The 20,279-nt window shown below is 35.0% G+C and overlaps 4 protein-coding genes across 5 annotated transcripts; 1 reads left to right on the top strand and 3 right to left on the bottom strand.

Annotated features, from left to right (window-relative positions):
- Positions 1-415: 415 nt before the first annotated feature.
- LOC121741063 (glutamyl-tRNA(Gln) amidotransferase subunit C, chloroplastic/mitochondrial-like) lies at positions 416-4,006 on the bottom strand. Of its 2 annotated transcripts, XR_006037764.1 has the most exons (7): positions 3,782-4,006; positions 3,627-3,667; positions 2,306-2,361; positions 2,095-2,146; positions 1,906-2,020; positions 563-614; positions 416-488 (listed from the first exon to the last, which is right to left on the bottom strand). XR_006037764.1 is itself a non-coding variant. In XM_042133758.1 (6 exons), exons 1-5 carry the CDS (start codon positions 3,959-3,961, stop codon positions 1,942-1,944), a joined length of 408 nt encoding a protein of 135 aa, XP_041989692.1. In that variant the 5' UTR covers positions 3,962-4,006; the 3' UTR covers positions 416-614; positions 1,906-1,941. The 2 variants fall into 2 exon arrangements, 1 of the variants encoding a protein (XP_041989692.1); XM_042133758.1 differs by having other exon boundaries at positions 416-614.
- A 974-nt stretch (positions 4,007-4,980) lies between these two features.
- Positions 4,981-7,593, top strand: LOC121811383 (serine/threonine-protein kinase Aurora-1). The gene is made up of 9 exons (XM_042212233.1): positions 4,981-5,131; positions 5,676-5,792; positions 6,024-6,170; positions 6,253-6,348; positions 6,485-6,580; positions 6,662-6,758; positions 6,913-7,030; positions 7,118-7,190; positions 7,289-7,593. The coding sequence occupies exons 1-9, from the start codon at positions 5,096-5,098 to the stop codon at positions 7,388-7,390; spliced, it is 882 nt and encodes a 293-aa protein (XP_042068167.1). The 5' UTR covers positions 4,981-5,095; the 3' UTR covers positions 7,391-7,593.
- A 440-nt stretch (positions 7,594-8,033) lies between these two features.
- Positions 8,034-13,046, bottom strand: LOC121742266 (ATP-dependent 6-phosphofructokinase 6-like). The gene is made up of 14 exons (XM_042135358.1): positions 12,581-13,046; positions 11,759-11,805; positions 11,619-11,658; positions 11,157-11,219; positions 10,926-11,063; positions 10,381-10,539; positions 10,225-10,278; positions 10,054-10,122; positions 9,541-9,670; positions 9,013-9,266; positions 8,825-8,873; positions 8,600-8,754; positions 8,332-8,449; positions 8,034-8,196 (listed from the first exon to the last, which is right to left on the bottom strand). Exons 1-14 carry the CDS (start codon positions 12,680-12,682, stop codon positions 8,135-8,137), a joined length of 1,440 nt encoding a protein of 479 aa, XP_041991292.1. The 5' UTR covers positions 12,683-13,046; the 3' UTR covers positions 8,034-8,134.
- A 1,642-nt stretch (positions 13,047-14,688) lies between these two features.
- Positions 14,689-19,600, bottom strand: LOC121741773. The gene is made up of 10 exons (XM_042134662.1): positions 19,390-19,600; positions 18,698-18,780; positions 18,511-18,588; positions 18,052-18,164; positions 17,896-17,961; positions 16,810-16,911; positions 16,195-16,726; positions 15,747-15,952; positions 15,492-15,655; positions 14,689-15,096 (listed from the first exon to the last, which is right to left on the bottom strand). Exons 1-10 carry the CDS (start codon positions 19,539-19,541, stop codon positions 14,961-14,963), a joined length of 1,632 nt encoding a protein of 543 aa, XP_041990596.1. The 5' UTR covers positions 19,542-19,600; the 3' UTR covers positions 14,689-14,960.
- Positions 19,601-20,279: the final 679 nt, after the last annotated feature.

Raw genomic sequence — 20,279 nt, forward strand, 5'->3', positions numbered from 1 at the left:
AGTATTGTTAATTGAAGTTGAGTAAATAGAAAAGATAGAGAAAAATGACTACCTTATTAAAAATGAAAATACACTAGTTTTTGTTGACATATGCTACTTTAAAAAAAATAGAACTACTGATAATGAACAAAAGGAGCTGTAAATTCATTGGCTTTGCATGTTTTGACCAAATTAATTTGAAGAGCATGAATGTGAATTCGAAGTGCAAACGAATCATGCCTATTCAGAGCGAGCTAATTTGGGTAGATTGGAAGTTCCAAGTTTTCTTCCAATTTATGTGAATTATATTGAAACCGCTTGTGTGTGTGTGTGTGTGTGTGTGTGTTGTGGCAAGGAAAGGAAAGGAATCAGTTAGGATCCACTTTTATTCAAATTTTGATTTTGATTTTGATTATATTTAAATTAGATTAAGTTATGTAAAATATATGACCTTTGGAATTTTGATATAAGAAGCTTCATAGTTGGGCACTGCACTTATTATAGCATCCCTGCATCACATCCTGAGTCAGTTTTTGATCTATATAGATCAAATTTATACCATTTTCCTAACATATTTCGTTACCTATTATCGAATACTTGAGGAACATCATCGCGCAAATTGTCACCATCAGTATCTGTACATACCACGGAAGCAGATGAATTACAAATAGGAAACAAAATTTCAAGGCTATCAATATCAGTTTTCACGTAATGATTGAAGAAAATAATAACCAATCCTTTTTAGTTTGTTCTAAACTACTGAAAGATTCAACTTCATATAGCAATGTTGAATTTTTCCATATATGCCGGGCTGTAAACGAGTCGACTTGGGCCGGGCCGGGCCGGGCCAGGAGAGTACTTTATTTTTCAAATCAACTAAACTGCTATCAAGGTTTGGATACAATTGAGAAGTGACAGAGGGTCAAGTTGCAAGGATCGTATATTTGAACTTCTTAACATAGTTCTAGCATTTATTGAAATTTCTTATACTACGTATTATGTTCTGCTGATTGAAGACCATAACTATTTGTCTATTTCTAGTGTTAAGCCAATTTGTTATCGAATTGTGAACTAGTCAAACGTTCTACTATCTGAGTTTAGAGATCAAATTCAAGGTGATAATATCCAATTCCTCAACCTAAAACTTTATAATTAATTAATAAAGTGAAAATACTAGTTTATGTCTCATTTTTTTATACACTCTACTTCTAGCTATATATGGAAAATATATTCTAATTATACAAGTATTTCCTTGATTTGATTTTCCATAATCTTTAATTAATTTCCTTCACTATTCTTGCCATATTTTCATCTCTTAATTTCTTATTTTCCAATTAATTGATTTTTCCATTCAACACTAGTATATATGGACACATGCAGACCAAATTCTAGCATTAAAAAAAATTATGGTTATCGTTTCTGTTACGTTTATGTTATGCGTAGGCTTTTTTCTCTTCGAACTTTTCGTAATATTTTTGGTATTACTTTTCTTCCAATGTTTCCAGGAGGCAGATCTAGGGACCTTTGAAGAACTTAACTATCATTAGGCCTGAGCTGGAAAATGCCTTGTTCGCCTCTTCCGTTTTTATAAATATATACTGTATGTATGTTAGTATTTTTCAATTCTGCCATAAGGAATTGTATAGCTTAGTATAATTAAATTGTCAGTTTATAAAGTAAAGGGCTTCGATTTTTTTTATAGTACTACTACCATTTATATTGGTGCACATGAAAAGAGATAAGATGTGCGTATAAAAGCAAAACACCTCATGCATCCAAATTCATACAATCTACCTCCAACACTACATTTGATCAAGCAAATCACGATCACACAAAAATAAACGCACAACACACAGTAAAACACTCAAATCATAAAAGCAAATTACTTGGAGAGAGAGAGAGAGAGAGAGAGAGAGATTAATATACCCCATCAAAATGTCAGTACGTTGGAACACAACTATATTATTCCTCCTTATTTAAGACCTTTGGAACTTTGATATAAGAATCTTCATAGTTGGGCACTGCACCTATTATAGCATCCCTGCATCACATCCACACTCAGTTTTTTATTCATATACATTACATTTCTACCATTTTCTGAACGGATTTTGTTACCTATTATCAAATACTTGAGGAACATCATCGCGCAAATTGTCACCTTCGGTATCTGTACATACCACAGAAGCAAATGAATTGGAAATAGGAAAACAAAATTTCGAGGCTAGCAAAGCATGAAGAGGAGCAGTGTAACAACAATTTACTGTATTCATAAAACATCATGTAGGAGCAGAAAGATAGTTAAAATGTTAAGCAAGTTTTCGGTAACCTGCTCTCAGGGCTGGTTCGATGCTCTGAAGGTCTACAGCCTGAAGCTGCCCAAACCTGTTTCAATTTTTACAATGTCACGTTGCAATACTTGTTTAGTAGACAATGAAATGCTTGTACAAATCATACGAAGCTAAGTGAACAAAGAATCCACAGCATTAGCAATGGCAAAAATCTTATCACAAAACATGGGAAGATCATATATTGTAGTAACTGTTATTATTATATTACTATCACTGTTTGTTCCAACAAATCTTCTTGTATACCGGAAGCACGAACATAGGAAACCTACCTTGTAAGAGTTACTATAACATATAGTTACGAGATTTATCCTCTGTAATATGGAAGGAGGAAAATGGAACAAAGACTTGCTTCTAGAGGATGTTAAGCAGTTGACTGGATCTCCTACGACTACTTGTGTTGTAAAATAAGACCTAATAGGATGTGATTATGCTAATGCTTCAAATATTGCTATTTAACTTAGAGAGGAAGTCAATAGTCCTGAAACAAGAATGCGCATGAATTCTTCATTTGGCCAAATCTTCCCAACTAAACACAATCTAAATGATAGTATTACAATAAAAGTCCATAGCTTTAGCATTACGAAAACATCAGACAAAAAAAGAGGGAAGAAATAGATTAATAGTCGCTCGACTACATCACTTTTTATTCTAACAAAACAAAGGAAATCACTAAGCTTGAAAGGTCCTGGAACACATTTACAAGGTCCTGAAACTGATTATTGTTCTTTTGATGACTTTCAACAGCTTATTGGATCTCCTATGACTATTCGTGTTGGTAACGAAAATCATAATAGGAATATTTAGCTAATTTTCTAATTTTGATTCCATTATCCTGAAACAAGAGGCTCCATTAATCATCCTTCTCGACAACATTTCCAAACCAAACACAATCGCAAAGTTATAGAAACACCATCATATATGTCAAGTTGCAGCACCACAACTTTGGATCTTCTATAATTCTATTGTAGTTACACGTAATACCAGTGTACAACATAAGTGGTATTATACGCTCATCAAATAATAGTATACCAGGATGAAAAACATGAAAATCGCGAGAAACGAAATTGCTAGCAAACTCAGAAGACTACAAAAGCATAATGAGTTCCACTCAATCACATTTACACATTATAATAGATTTGTAACGACACACACACAAGCATGCATCAATACACATTATCTACACAAAACTATACATCATCCTCCGTACTAGCTCAGCACACATTCCCACTCGCCATAAACGCACAAATACAGAGCAAAATACATATAAACTGCCTTTCCAGAGAGAGAGAAAGAGAGTACCAGTCTACCACTTGCTGAATTTTGGGAGCAAATTCCTCGACCTACAAAATACAAAATACAAAATCAAAATAAGTAAACAGATAAATAAAACAATCAGCAGCTGAATTCATATTGCAAACAGACAGAATCCGAAATGCAAATTCTAATAGTAGTACTTGTTTCGGTGTGAGAGAAATCCGAGCTTTCTCAGCCAAACTCGGAACATCCGGCGGCTCGAGGCTATACTTCGCCGCATAAAACCGCTTTTTCGATTGAAATGCTTTCGGAAAAGCGCTGCTCCTGAAGCTGAACAACTGCGGATTAGCTCGGAGGAGCATAATCGCTCTGCTACCCATTTTGACGATAAGAAATGATGACTCTCTCTCTCTCTATCTCTCTAAACGTAGTGGGCTTTAATTTGAGACCAATAAAAATGTGTGCATTTTATACCCATGAAATAGGCCCATTTTGACCACTTTCTAATTAAAATGTTTTGGCAGAATTTTTTTTGATTAAACTGTATATGAAAAACTTTTACATAATGAAATTTTGAAATGAGTGATTGGGTTTTATTCTACTTCTTTAATCTGAAAAATATAATAAGAGGTTTTTGAGAGTTACAATTATCTTGATATATTGTGTTAATTTTCGATACAACATATATAAATGTATCTGTTATGAACTTATGATTATAAAAACAATAATAGTAGTAGTATTGAATACGAACTAAGTGTGAGTAGCACCTATACAATTATTATATCCAAATAAATATGTTGAAATTTTTTTCCTTAATTACTTGTATATGGCTATTCTTTCTAGTTTGTATTTGAAAATAGTGCAGTGAAATCTATCACTTGATATCATAGAATTCGTAAATTCATCACTTCTAGACTTAGATACACACAGTAAGATAAATAATTTATATGTTAATAAGTTTTATTTATTGTGATTATTTGTGTTTGTTTAGTACTCCGCTTACTAACAAATCCAACTTCATACTATTTCTCAATAAATCGTTATTCATAGCTCATAAGCAAATCCAAAATATTGAATCGAAAGTGGATCTTTTGATAGTAAACTCAACTGCATCTAAAATGAAATCATTACACAATGCAAGTATTATTGACAACCTTAATCAAACAAACAAAATAATAAATTCAAAGTATTTCCAACTAATTATTTATGTGTCATGTCTAATAAAGAAAAGGAGAAAAATACTGGAAAAACTATAAATAAAGGCCCGAGCCCGAGCCCGGGCCCGGTGTAGGACGATCTTCTTTGAATATTAAGTTATTTATTTAATGCATTATTTGAAAAGCGTTTCCAGCGGCAAGGCCACATGTATACATATGACCGTTGCTATATTACCCCAATAAAAACCAAAAACGGTTCTCTCATTTCTCTACAAATTTGAAAATCATTTTTGCAGCATTCGTGTCTCTCTCTCTCTCTCACGCCAACTGTGTGAGCTGTGTGTGTGTTTTCCGGAGATGGCGATCGCGGCAGAGTCTCAACAAGATCACAAGGTAGGCGATTAAAACCTCTGTTCGTAAAAGTTTGAAATTAATTTAGGGTTGTTGGATGATTTTTGGTCCAGTAATTGAACATTCTCTCAGGATCATTCCATCATTCATTTTCCTCTTTCTGTTGTGATTGTGTTGTATCAATTTCTCACTACAGGCTTTGGTCATTCATCTTTACGTTTTTTTTGTGTTTTTTCATTGAATTTGTTTTTTAAAATGCAATTGCACATGAAATTATCCATGTTTTGATTTTTCAATATTTTCTAATAGAAAGAAAGGAAATTGCAATTCTGAATTCGTAAATGTCAACAACTACTAAGAAATTCAGATGTATAATAGAAAAATCCGATGAAAAACCTCTGTAATTAGGGATGTAGAATCTTTTTTTTTCTGTCTTTGCTGCTATGATCGGGGAAGGGGGATCATGTGGCTCACCATGTCTGCATTGTGTTTTCGTAGCTCACTGTAGATTTTTATTGTTCGAGTTTCTTTGAGGTGCTTTGTCGATATGCTTGAATATGTTAAAGAAATTTCCCCTTTTCTACAGAATTCTTCAGAGAGCACGGCAGCAGAGAGAAAGAAATGGACCCTAAACGACTTTGACATCGGAAAGCCTCTCGGCCGAGGGAAGTTTGGGCATGTATATCTTGCTAGAGAAAAGAGGGTCAGTGCTGTTTAAATCAATAATCTTTTGTACTTGTAGAGCTTAGATCTTGCTTACTCTGATCAGTACCTAGATTCAAGTTATTTCACTTTGATATGCAGCCCTTGATGTGTTGTGATCAATAGCTTTTAGAGTATAAACTAAATTGGAAAGATAAATTGGCTGCTTCTGATGTACTCACTACGTACTTGGGCTTAGAACTCAATTATGTTTCAATGTTGTTTGAAGCAGAGCAACCATGTTATCGCACTGAAGGTCTTGTTTAAGAGCCAGCTTAAAGAGTCTCAGGTCGAGCACCAGCTTCGTCGTGAAGTGGAGATACAGAGTCATCTTCGACACCCCAACATTCTACGGCTATATGGTTACTTCTACGATCAGGTATAGAGCATTTCCATAGTTTGCTATGCCTTGGAAAATTAAACCCTTGGCTGGGCTTGAAGTGTGAGATCATTAACTGCAGAAACGAGTTTACTTGATTCTGGAATATGCTGCCAAGGGAGAGCTCTACAAGGAGCTGCAGAAGTGCAAATATTTTAGTGAAAGACGCGCTGCAACAGTGAGTGATCGATCCTCTCGTTTTCTTACCCTCTTTTATGAACTGAGATCAGATAAATGCACCATTTAGCTTTATGTTTTTATGACTTGTCTCGAATAAATATAGTTTCTGATTTTACTTTTCCTACATGTTACAGTATATTGCATCATTAGCCCGAGCACTCATATATTGCCATGGGAAGCATGTTATACACCGAGACATCAAACCTGAGAACCTTTTGGTCGGAGCTCAGGTAACTATCGCTCTCTGTTTGGTTGATTGAAAGAACCAGGCTGTAGTCTTTCGCTTTTGACACTTGTGTTTCCAATTTCAGGGTGAGCTCAAAATCGCAGATTTTGGCTGGTCTGTCCACACATTTAATCGTAGGAGGACCATGTGCGGCACTCTTGACTATCTTCCACCTGAGATGGGTAAGCTATCTGATATTTATGCAAGATTTGGATAAGTAGGCGAATAGATGAATTCGAGCACACCTAATATCAAGCCACTCTGCAAAACAAGTCTTTTTCCTCCCAAGTATTTCCAGATCGGTTATTGAATAATAATGGCAAACGTTTAACGCAGTGGAGAGTGTGGAGCATGATGCGAGTGTAGATATATGGAGTCTTGGTATTCTGTGTTACGAGTTTCTCTATGGATTGCCCCCATTTGAAGCAAAAGAACACGCAGACACGTACAGAAGGTAAAATCCACGATCTTAGCACAGTCCATTTCATCAATGAATTTCACATTTTAATCCGCAAAGCTTGTGTTTTTTTGTTCTGTGAAGGATTATCCAAGTGGATTTAAAATTCCCTCCAAAGCCAATAGTTTCTTCAGCTGCTAAAGATCTAATTAGTCAGGTAAAACTTAGCCCACACATGCCTACCCTATATCAAGCTTTCTGCAATGGGTCTGAGTTCACCGAATTCATATCTATCGATCTTTATAAAATCTGCAGATGCTCGTCAAGGATTCTTCGAAGCGTCTGCCTTTGCACAAACTGCTAGAGCATCCATGGATTGTGCAGAATGCTGATCCATCTGGTGTTTACAGGGGTTGATTGATGCTGCTGCTATACACATGTTATGCCTTGATTACATCATTTCACTGTAGATTATATCAATATCTATTGTGTTAAATGTAGATGAGAGTGATATAATATGCATTCTCTCTCCAATATGAATATGTTGGTGCAGTAATCAGCATTAGCTGCCATTAAACAATTATCTGATTGAATGCAATGCTTCTTATTATTGGCAATAATTTACAATTCTTTTGTGGGAGTTCAATTTTTTGTTACCTTTCTTCCATTGATGTGAATACATTACAATGCACAATAACAACTTCTCAAATAGTTGAATTTGTGAAAAACAATGTTATGGGTTATATGCTATATTTGAAACAGACATTTTCCACAATAAAAATGGAAGAATGATTACTACAGACATATTTGAATCTGTAATGATTACTCATTACAGATTTGTGAATGTGCAGATAAAATAAATAATATGCTTCCTCCATCATGATGCCTGCTGCATTGCTCTCTCTCTCTCTCTCTCTCTCTCTCTCAGACACACACACACACACACACACACTAACAATTATAAACCATCATTAGCTGCTAATTCCACAACTATACACTTAATGCGAATGCTAATTCAGCATAAAACAAGATAAGTAACACACAAAAGACCTTAACTATATAGCTTCAAGGACCTCAACTTATTACTACTGAAGCAATAAATGTACAAAGTATTTTGAGTCCCAAATGTTCAATAAATAAACAACTTCAACACATTGTTATTCACGGCTTCAGGCTGAGGCATCCTAATAGACCGGTGACCTTGTCATATGTTCCTAGTTGACCTGATCAATCCGATATTATAGTACATAACTCATACGTTGAGATGTGGAACAAAATCATTTTTTTTGTTGGCTGTCAACAGGAAGTAGTCGAGAATCAAGTGTTTTCTGTTCCGTTTATACCGGAGTCTGTATTACCTGCATTCATAAGACTGGGGCATTTCGGTCCCAGAAAGCTTGGTTGATTAGTGGAAGATAGAAGCCTTGCCCACATCCTGTCTGTTATGACGACCTTGTTTTGCTTTTCGATGATACGCTGCACAAAACAGGCATTTTCCATCACATTCGTATAGATGATGGATCAGGACATACAAGTCCAGATTGTTTTGTTAGAGCTGGCATACAAATCTGAACTCTGTTTTGAAATATAATCAATCATCATATTTATTTACTGAAAATCACTTACATTGAAGGGAATGTATGTATGACGGCCATTAACAAGCCCGCTTGTGAAGCCTGTATATCCTGCCATTGCCCCATGAACCGCGCTTTGAGCAAGGAGTGTGCAGTAAACGTTGTCGGATGCATTGCTAGGAATGGCACGGATCATGTAAGTTGGATCTGCATGTTATCAAGTTTAGTGCCACTATCCTAATAAAGGATAATACGAATTCAATACACGTATTCTGACCTATATATTTTAGAGTAATTGGCATTTTGGTTTGCTTCGCAAAATGATCCTGTCAAAAGAGAAAAATAGCTTAACAGATTTTTTTGACAAAGAAAAACATGATTCTCGTACTGTGAATTCTCAAAGAGAATGAAAGAGACGCGGAAATTAAGGATGTCACTGAAAGTTAGCATCAATGTAACCTGTACCTTTATTCTTTGAGCAATCCACAACCCGACATCCTGAAGTAGCTTGTTTCCTGAAGCATCTTCTTCATTTTTGGTAGGAAGAAGCTCCTGTCCTGCTCCTTCAGCAACAACAATGACCATATGCCCATTTTCTTTGAGCTTTTTCTCTATATATTCAAAAAGCCCCCCTTTTCCTTCAAGATAGAAAGGCGACTCTGGAATCAAACAGCAGTCCACATCTCGGCTCGCCAGAGTAGCATGCATTGCTATAAAACCTGCAGAATAAATCTGAAAATTTTAGAAGGAAGTATAAATTGGGCCACCATAAAAGAAAGTATTTCACAGAATAATAACTTAGCTAGGGGCTCCTGTTTCTGTTTGTAATGGACCTTAGCCTTTTGTATGTTTATACGATAAACATCTTTGTTGCTTTACATAGTAAATGGCATCTGGAATTATTGTGAAAGGCCTTCTCTAGATTATTATTAGTAAGTGCAACCCTTTACATCATAAGGTTTCTGATTTTTCAGTTGTATAGACTCATCTTACCACTATAGCGACCCATTAGTTTAACCATGCCAATTCCATTCTCCGCACTATCTGCTTCAACATGCGCAGCATTAATGGCACGCTGAGCTTCTTCTACAGCAGTATCAAAACCAAATGACCTGTCAATAACCTGGTAATAGAAGCCAAAGGGATTTAGTTAGAAATGAAAAGAAATAATGATCGTTTGCATACAAAATATAGGAAATTCCAAGTAGAAACAGTGTCCCTGTGATAAAAAAGTGAGGAGTGAATGGGTGATCCATTCAACACGAAATAGGTTATCTCTTTTTGCTAGTGAAATTTCTAGTTGGTTGAAACACATTTTGAACATGGAAGACAACTGGTCCTCCATGCAGACCCGAAGGTTAAGTTGCTTTTAGGAGGTGCATGTGAAATACTAACAGATTTAATTCCTCACAGTTAACCATGTAATTTGATACTAAGAAAATCAATAAGAAGAACAAAGTAAAAACAGTTCATCTAATAGGAAGTATGATGACTGAATTCTGATACCGGAATGTCATTGTCAATTGTCTTGGGAATGCCAGCAACAGCGACTTTTAGACCACGCTTTCTGATTTCCTGCAGAACAAATTAGACATATGCTAAGCTCAAGAACATATGCACTGGGAGAATGGAAGAGTGGCTAAAAAAGTTAAAAGTTTTTTTCCTTAGTAACAATACCTCATAGATCACATTTGCTCCTCTTAGAGTGCCATCTCCTCCGATTATATAAACCTGAGCCAGTAATACTGTTCATCAAAGCTAAAAAAATGCAGTTTATAAAAAGAAATCTTAGACTCTTGCTGTGTCAACTGTTTAGTAAAAGGTAACACATGCCTGATTAATTCCACGGTCCTGAATGCTGTCAACAATCTTTGTGGTATCATGGCCACCTCGAGAAGATCCAATGATTGTCCCACCACGCTTATGTATGTCATTACAAAGCTTTGGTGTCAAATTAATTGTATTCTTCGAATAAAAACCCCTGTAGCCTCCCTAAGAAAAGAGATGCAACCATTGTCAGATTACAGATTCGTAAAAACGATTAATTGACCTCAACAAAGAAACTGCCAAGACGAAAATATGCGACTTTGGTACTTTTCTTAACCAGCATGTCTGATGAAGAAAGAAAGATGCATTGCATAAATTGGATGATTAAAGATCCAAAGCGATTAACATGTATGTCTGACAGGTTAAAGGTGCAGAATCTCAAAACAGAAACCAGACATAAAGATATAGATCAGGCAATTTAAAACAAACTCTTCTGGGATACAAAGAAGAAGGCCGACAGGTCTTGACCAGGTTTCATGATTTAAAATGTAAGTGGTGAAACCTAAAAATAATTGTAAAGATGCTATTAAATTCATGATTGACCAACTTACATCTATTCCTAGGACTTTGCTGACCCCATACATATAATCAAGGCTGTGCACAATTTCTCTGATCACCGTGTTTAGTCCAGGACATAGACCACCACATGTCACAATACACGCAAGTACGTCATCTGATTCAAAATAGACCTGTGGACATCAGTGAAAATATGCCATATTTAGCTTAAAATTCAAAATTCCTCAAGGAATGAAAAAAAAGGAACAACAAAAGGTTTGATTTACCTGTTGACGAGGTCCAGCTCTCCGAAAATGTACCCCTCTTGGAGTATCCTTGTGAACAACAATCTGTTAACGTACACCAAGCATACATGAATGCATTATAAGATTGAATTTCTCTGAGTTTTTGTGGAAGGATATTGTACTTTAAGTCAAAAAGGATGAACATCTATATATTACAAAAGATACAATAATTTCGAATCTTGCATTGTTAGGGGAAACTAAAATTCAATTATGATGCCTTTTAAGGCTTTTATACTCCAGTCTTGGATAACATGTAACAAAAGATACAATAATTTCGAATCTTGTGTATAATATTGTTGCCTGTGGGTGCCTTATCATTTCAGCTGTATTTCAGCCTTATATTCATTAAACAGAACCAGAGTTTAAGAAAACCATAAAGAATAAATACAACTCCCTGATTTATGATCCTGGCTGCATAAAACCAAGCTGCAGGCTAGATCATACCTTTTCAGGGACACTGTCATCCATGTCAACAAAGTATTGCCTGGAATCAGAAGTAAGAGCACAAATTATAAAATAACTATCAGCATTTAATACAATGCTGCGAGAAAGTAACCAGGTCCAAAGAAGAAAATTCAACTCACTTAACCACTGAGTATGCGGGATTGGAGCGCAGGGGATTTGGATAAGTCTGCAACACATGTTTGTGCACAAAAGTAAATAATTAAAAGAAAAGGAACTAAAACTAATTTAAAGCAAAAGGTACAAAACAATATTGGAATTATCGACACTTAGGACTCCTACCATCTTCGACATTTCCTAAAAGAGACTGCATAAACAAAACCATGGCAGTAAAATAGTAGTACAACTTCTATATACATTTTTTTCTCTTTTCTCTTCCCAATCAGGGGAAACTTCTCACCTCAAGTATGCTATGTTCATGAGAATTATTAAACGAACATAAAAAATCCAGATAAAGCCTTGACTGTGGAATTAAATACTAATCAAGTTCAGCAGCTATAAAAGAATAGTTTGATAAAAAAAAAACCAGCGCATTTGAGCGGCACATGTACTAGAACAATTATTTCATATTTACCTGATAAATAAGATAGACTTGTACCAAGGAAAAGAATCAGTTAGGATTCACATTTCTTTATTATCCCAGCAATCAATATCTTGTATCATCTTTCACATTGTAATGCAAAATACACATGCAAACTGAAGCTAAACCACATAACTCTATGTTTCTTAATCTTAGATGCACACATATTTAAAAAATGTATACTTTGTGCATCTAAACATCATTCAAGCAAAACACCTCATGTATCCAGATTCATACAATCTCCCTCCCACACTACAATTGATCAAACAAATCACGATCACACAAAAAAAGCGAACGTCGCGAATCAACTCGCTGATGCGCGCACAACACACAGTAAAACTCTCAAATCATAAAAGCAAATCACCTGAAGATCGGAAATGTAATCGGAGAAATGAGGCACATCTTGGAGAACGTATCCGAACTCTCCTGGAACCTCCTTCATCTGAAAATTACTCTGCGAGCCCATAATCTAGCGAGAATTCACCCGATCACCAAAAAACGAATCGACGAAAAACGGTGTATAAATAACATTACATCAGAATTTTCACAAGCGGAATTATCCGATTAAAGGTGATCGAAAGTGGAATTTCAAAAATTGAATATTATTCCCTTGACATCAGGAGCTTAATTGTCAAATTCTTCCAGAAAAACTGATTAATAAACAGGTGGAGCCACTTCGCACGCTTGATTGAGCTGCGCTTTCCGCACAGTTGATGGTTTGAGCTCGTGTACGATGAGCGAAGCGTGAGGTACCACTTGTTATGCGAAGTTGAATTGTGTGGTGTGGCGTGGAGCATGGAAGATTCTCGTCAGCTCTGATTCCGTTGAAATTTGGAACTTACAAACATTTTATCATTGGTTTATAATAACGGTGACGTATTTTTTATATTTGCGATACAGGGAAATAAATATTTAGGTAGATTTCAGGTTGTTTTTTGTTTTTTCTATTTTTGTGAAGGTAGTTGTTTTCTGTCATATTCTACTAAATATTTTTTTTTCAAAATAAAGTTTTATGTACCCTTATTTTGTGAATTTAATATAAAAATATAAAAAACTGAGAGAATAAAATATAGTGAGACGTCTTAAGAAAATGGATCAAATTAAATAGTGTACATGAAAATATAATTATTCTAGATTTGTTAAAAAAATGAAGAGTTGAGTTTGATTTGAATTTTAATAGATGATTAAATCAACATTATTTAATTTAAAGGTATTAAAGTACTTATCGAATCTTATTATGATTCGTATGAAATTGGTTTCGTGTTTGAACTTAATTGGACAATTAAAGTATTCAAGTAATATATTGATTATTATGCACATCATATATTTAAATTGAGGTGAAAAAGAGAAATGATTGTTTGCAAATTGCGAAGATGTATTTTTAGTTATAACTCAAAACGGTGACATTCCACTTTATGGAATATGATTGTAACACAGAACAAAGCAAAATAAAAATGATTGCAATGTTACGATTTTCTTACATTTCTAAATATGTTTTGCGTATAATCATATATTCTTTATTTGCGTATGCCGAGATCAAAATAATCGTTTTTTTCAACTTTTAAGAAAATTCATTTTTTGTTGTATTTAATTATTAAAAAAGCATTATAACGCCTATAACAAAATAACCGTAGTCTTGGCTGTAATAGGAAAACTTTATTCTAGCTTCCTAGTGCTTTGTTCAACTATAATAATTTTTTTAAAAAAAAGTACTAGAACATATGTCGAAAATATAATTCAACTGTAATAATTATCTTGTTTATTCACTAATACGTAGAATATAATTTATATCGTTTTTGTCGTCAATATATTGATGAGATAAAACAGAATATGCGAAGATGCTGATGCACATAATTAATAATGTTCTGTTAACCATTTAACTATGTCGTTTTATGCACATGTTAACGGCTTATCACTAAAATAAAATACTATACTATTACAGTATTACTATAAGTCAAGTGTCAAATCAATAATGGACTATATATATAGTATCATGTAGTATATTAAAGCTAGTGATTAACCAATCAATGAACTTGCATGAGCTGTCGCGCACGCACACTGTATTAATTAGTGAAATTATTTTATTGTGTGTGACGAGATGAATTACTTCTACTCGTCTACTTCCTCTATTCTACTCAACTACTTCATCTATCCGTTACACGGCAGTAGATGCATTTCTTTCGGACAAACGATTTAAAAAAAGTTGTGTTAAGTAAATTAAAGTGAATTGTTTTTATTTTTACAAACACTTCATTTCTTCATCGATGTATTTTAAAAGCACTCCGTCTTAATAGCATGATCTAACTTCGGGTTTAGTTAAAAAAATCATGCAAAAAAAGCATCATTTTTCCAATGGTACATTAAAAATATAATCCAAATATTTGTACTAGGAAGAAAGCTCAATATTTATGGGAGTATATTTGAACGTTTGAGCCTCAAAAATATATGTAAGCACCAAATCAAGACATAATATAATTAAATGAAATTATATAACTAAAAATATTATTACGGTTTTATAAATACTATATTATTCATTATACATATGTAAAAGTATACTACTCCTATATCACAATCTATACGTTCCATCTACACCATCATCCAAAGTTGTCCAAACACTTTTTTTCTGTGAACCATTATACGACACAAAGTTATCTGCAGGAAAGATTTGCCGAGAAAAGCAAGAGTTCCATAGGATCTATACCTCACCAGGAAATACCTAATTTGTGCATTTGACACGGCTTGTTCTAGAGCTTCTCGTCCACCACTTGTGAGCTCCTCAGCCCCCAGAATGCCTGAGGCCTCATTTTCTTCTTTGTAGCGGAGAAGTACCAACCCATTTGCGATCCACACATTATACATTCAGCAACTGACCACGCGTAACTGCAGCCACAGGACAGATAAGATCTCAAGCACCAAAAACAGATCATGTCTCAACAAATGCACAAAATTTTCATGGTTTACACTTAAAGAGGTCTTAAGAGACTAAAACGGGTAAGAACTTGATATATAATTGAATGTTTTGATGTAAAGTTAAAATACTATTGTGTTCTAGATGAAAATTGAGAAATATCAGCACTTCAGCAAAAGTCTCAACAAATACTGAGATCCAAAGTGAAAAAATTGGGTATTGTTCAGGTGGCAATATGTTTTCAGCCTGCATTGAGTAACTTAAATAAGTGATGAAAACAAATGGTTTTTGCAACAAAAAGAAATACTTAGTACACCATCCTCAAATCATGTAGTATCTGAACTGCTAAAAGTAAATGGAATTTTACCCTGGAAACCAGCTATATTCTTTTACTGGAGGCCCTGTGACTGCTATTCCATCTGTCCTGGTGAGAGTTATCACTTCGTGCACGTAGCCATTCGGATTAGCAAAAGCACCAAGTGGGCCATCACTAGACATCACTAACATGTTACTTCTCTTTGCAATAAGGGTCTACACATACAAAAAAAGTCATTTTGTCTGTACAAGGATCTCTAATTCACATATATGAAAACATCTATCAAGAGATACTTTCCAAAATTACCTGACAAGTTTTACAACGCATTTTATCGAAACTTTCCAGCAACTCAATCTCTTTCCGCAATCTATAAGTTGTTCCATCAATCTCCAGGAGTTCTTGCCTTGCTATATCAGATATTGGAATTCTACTAGCAATATGAAATGAAAGAAGATCTGGTTTCATCACAAGGCTGTCCAAGTTTGGGGATTTAACAACCTGTTTCCAGCGGTCTGCAAATATTTAAGTCCAAAAACATCAAACCAAATTTAGTGTCAATATCATCCAAATCAAATTGGTAAAGATACAATCTTGTATTCTACCCGAGAGAAAAAGCAAACAAACATGCCCCAAGCATAGGTCACCACTATAGATTTTGATATTAAAACAAAATATTACTCCCGCCTCCTGCTACTATTGCCTATGCATAGTAAATGTATTAAGATTCACTGAGTAGAAAAAGATACCACTTTACCTGCTGCCTTCCTAGCAAGTACATAGGAGTCATACATGCTATAGACCCAACTGGGCCAGAAGGCTCTTGAAACATCACGAAATGAAGCTACGGAGTTCTTTCCCCATCCTGCCTTTTTAGAATGTTGCATGTATGAAAATGGCATCTTCCTAACTCCAGGATTGCCATCATCATTCTCCTTGTTGAGTCCTAACCGCACTGGTCTTGTATGGTTATCTAAGGGAGACCTTTCTGATTGGCATTCATAAAATCGCTCAGATCTTTCATCGTCGCTGCTTATGGATTCGTCATATACCTCAGAGCTATTAGAAGATACAAGAGCATAATGATGCAGCCTTCTTTCTGTTGCTGAAAGTTCACTTTCAAAACTTCCCTCTAACATTACATCAGAATCATTTCCTTCCTCACAGCTGTGACGAGTAGATGGCACACTATTTGCCTGAGAATTTCTTAATGGAGCCAGTTTACCAACAGCTTCCCGAGGTGTTCTTAATGGCACATCTTCCTGGATGATATGAACCTCTCCACAAAGCTGTTCAGAAACAGAAGCATAATAGGAAGCTAACAGCAAGAAGACAAACATACAAGCATGATTTAATTTCTTATAGTACCTACCGATCCTTCTACATCAACCCAACGACGCTTCAGGCGAAAGCGCTGCTGTCCTCGGGCAACAATATTTATAGAGCCATCTTCCAGTTTCTTATATTGCCGAATCTATTATTAAGACACTGAGAATTATTCACAAAATACAATCAAGAAAAAACTATAGCTGAAGGTCTCTACTACGTGTCTACGTTTATAAACAGATAAAAGAAATTGATATTCTGTGTTGTGTCAGCTGCTCAGCACAATGCATAGACTAGATCACAATCAACTTGAGAAATGTAAACTATGGCCAGCTATAGGTGTGGGCTTGACCTCAACTTTTACTCACACCACAGCTTGCCCACATTGGACATGAGTTAAATAGTGCAATGCCTTAGACCCACGGGGGTGAAAGCCTGTAGCAATACGAAGGCACAATGGACTCCACTACCACAGTGGCCAGCATTGAGCTAGTGTAAACTATTGCAATGCCCCAGACCCATGGGGGTGAGAGCCTGTAGCAGTACAAAGGAACAATGGAATCCACCAAGTTGCTATACGGGTCCACTGAGCCCACCAAAATATCCTTAAAACATAAGTTTTTTCATCCTACGCTTGACATTACAAGTATGTTATAGGACCAATAAGAAACATTTATTTTTGAGATGATAATTTAAACAGTAAAACATGTGAGCAAAATATCAACAATACCTTAGTATCATACAAATTTAATTGAACATTTAAGGGACAGATAAAAGGTTGTGATCAGCCTAGTTAGTGGCGGCCTTCCAGAGATCACCCACATTTGGTTCTACAGATCTCGTAGATGGATGGACTAACAGGTAACAGCTATTAATCTCACTAGAGTTTCCCACATATGTGATATGTATACTAGTATATGTACATTGTACATTATAACTAGTTATTAATTTAAAGTCTCGATCTTATTTAGTTTATTGCATATGGTATCTTCTAATAAAAATACCAACTAATATATTACAAACATGGAGCAGTATTCATCATGAGATATAAATGACCACATAGGAATATATGTATCAATCATTCAGAAATCACAATCAAATAGAAGAATAAACAAAGGGTTGCACTCCGTACCTCTGCAGTAGTGCCAATTGCTGAAAGCTTTACCCTGCCACTGTTGGGATCCTTGTACACACGAACCTAAAGGCAAACCCGACATAAGGATAATAAGACTAAATTTTGTCCATGAAACACTTGTGTACGCAACAGGAGGAAATAAATTGCACGTACCACACCAATTGTATAACGAGCATCAGCTTGTCCCATTACTCTCTCAACACCAGCTATAAAATTAGGAATGACTACTCTAAGGGGTAGTATTGCCTCAGGAAATAAAACAACACCTGTAAAGAGAGGTAAAACAATATAACTCAGAAGTCAAATATATAAAGGTGTGTATAAGTAGTTATATTGGCTTGACAGTTGATACACCCAAAAAAAGTATGTGCTCCCCTTTGAGATGTAAGCAAGTCCTTAATATGCACAAAATAGACACACTACACAGTTTCTGATAAAAAAAAATGAAAACTTTAGCATTGAGAGTGAGCTAGCATCTGCCAGTGAAGGTTATGTACATAATATCCAAGTGAACAATTTAACCAGAAAATTGACATCTGAATATTTCATAAAGCAGATAACTAAAAAACAGGTGACTAGTAACAATACTTCACTTTACATTGGATAAAGTACCTTCAAGATAATACAGGGGAAGGGTCAGCACAGCACCACCATCCAAAAATGCCATCCTACTGTGAGTGTCTTCAACGACTGATATGAAATGATTAGTTAGTGAGTCAGAGATAGAGCATCTCACTTTTTGTTTCTCAATAACACTGTATGAAAAAATTGAAAAGGAATAGAGCAAAAAGTGGCCTACCACCAAGATAGGAATGCAAAGTAACTAAGGAGGTATCATATGTATATTCAGTAGATGCAGAAGCTCCTGCAGAAACACGACGACTACAAAAGGCCAATGGGAAGAAAGATGATTGGTTAGTTGAGCATCAATTGTCACACTATAAACCATTAGTTCTGCAATTCGTTTGTTTACCAATTGCAGAATACCAACATCTACAACAACAGAAAATCGAAGCATTACTCAAGTGCTTATTAAACTGCAGCTACGACGTGAACTGAAAAATTCTCTCCAATTAGCTTAGACTTAAAGAACTGCCATATCAATCCTAATTATTCAAAGTTTCAACTTTCAACTTGCTAATTTCCAGATCCAAAGCATTAAACACACAGATTATACACACATGCAACAACAAGCAACACGACTTCTCCATAATTACATCTATTTCCGACCACTCACATAGCTGCATGTAAATGCATTAACAACACATACAGACAATTAAAAGTTTATCGGCTTAAAAAACCCTAAGTCCAGCACCGCCAATTCCAACCTTCGTCAGAAACGCGCAAAATAAGAGAGCAAAAAAATCAGCTCTCATCCAAATTTCACCCAAACCGAACGGCAAAGCAACCAGAAACGAAATCGACGGTAAAAAAAACAGTAAAAATGAAGAAAAAAAAATCTCGCGTAACAGAAATAGATCGAATACTGACTACTCATCGTCGGACGAATCGTCATCCTCCACTTCTTCGACTTCCAATTCCTCGAATTCGAGTTCCATAATCTGCTCGATCTGTAGCCTCTCGCTCTCCGAAATCGAGTCATTTGCCATCGGATTAGCCTCTATCCAGCTCCGATTGTTCATGCTAGTTTTTGAGGAGCGATAGTGCGGGAAAAATAAAATAAAATGGGAATTTTGCGTTTGGTCAGCATAGTCTATCACTCTTATCTTAAGTCTTAACATTTTTTTTGTCTTATCTTGACTTTAATTCTGGTATATAAAAGATAAAAAAAATCCTACTATATCTTATTAGTTTTACAAATTCTATGGATAAATAGAATAAACTAAGCTAATTAACTCTACTTTAGTGTAATCAACATTAATATTGATTTTGTTTATTGTAAATTGGCGTGAACTTACTAAGTTAATCAATTTCTAGTCAATTATTGATTAATTTCAGAATTTTATAAAATAATCCATTATATTATAATTTAAATATTTTTTCAATAGCCCCATAATTTTTGAATTTGAGTAGAATTATGTAACTATGATATTGCAAACAGAAAATTGGACAAAATGTTCACAACTTAAACGAATTTAATACATGCCACCTCAATAAATTCAGCATGTTCAAATATTTTACTACTATGTAGTTTGTCATTTTTAAAATTATGGAATTGGCCATAAATTAATCAAACTTAGCAAAATTTCAAGCAATTTATCATTCTTTTACTTTGCTTTACTACATGGTCTTTAATTAGTACGAGTACTATACCACTTTCTCTATCCTTTGCTAATTGATTCGTATTCTTATTTGCGACGTTATAAGATAAGTGAGTCATATTTTTATATCTTTTTCTTTATTTTTTTCTTTCTACTCTC

The sequence above is a fragment of the Salvia splendens genome, chromosome 7 (genome assembly GCF_004379255.2).
Source record: "Salvia splendens isolate huo1 chromosome 7, SspV2, whole genome shotgun sequence".
NCBI classification, from domain to species: Eukaryota; Viridiplantae; Streptophyta; class Magnoliopsida; order Lamiales; family Lamiaceae; genus Salvia; species Salvia splendens.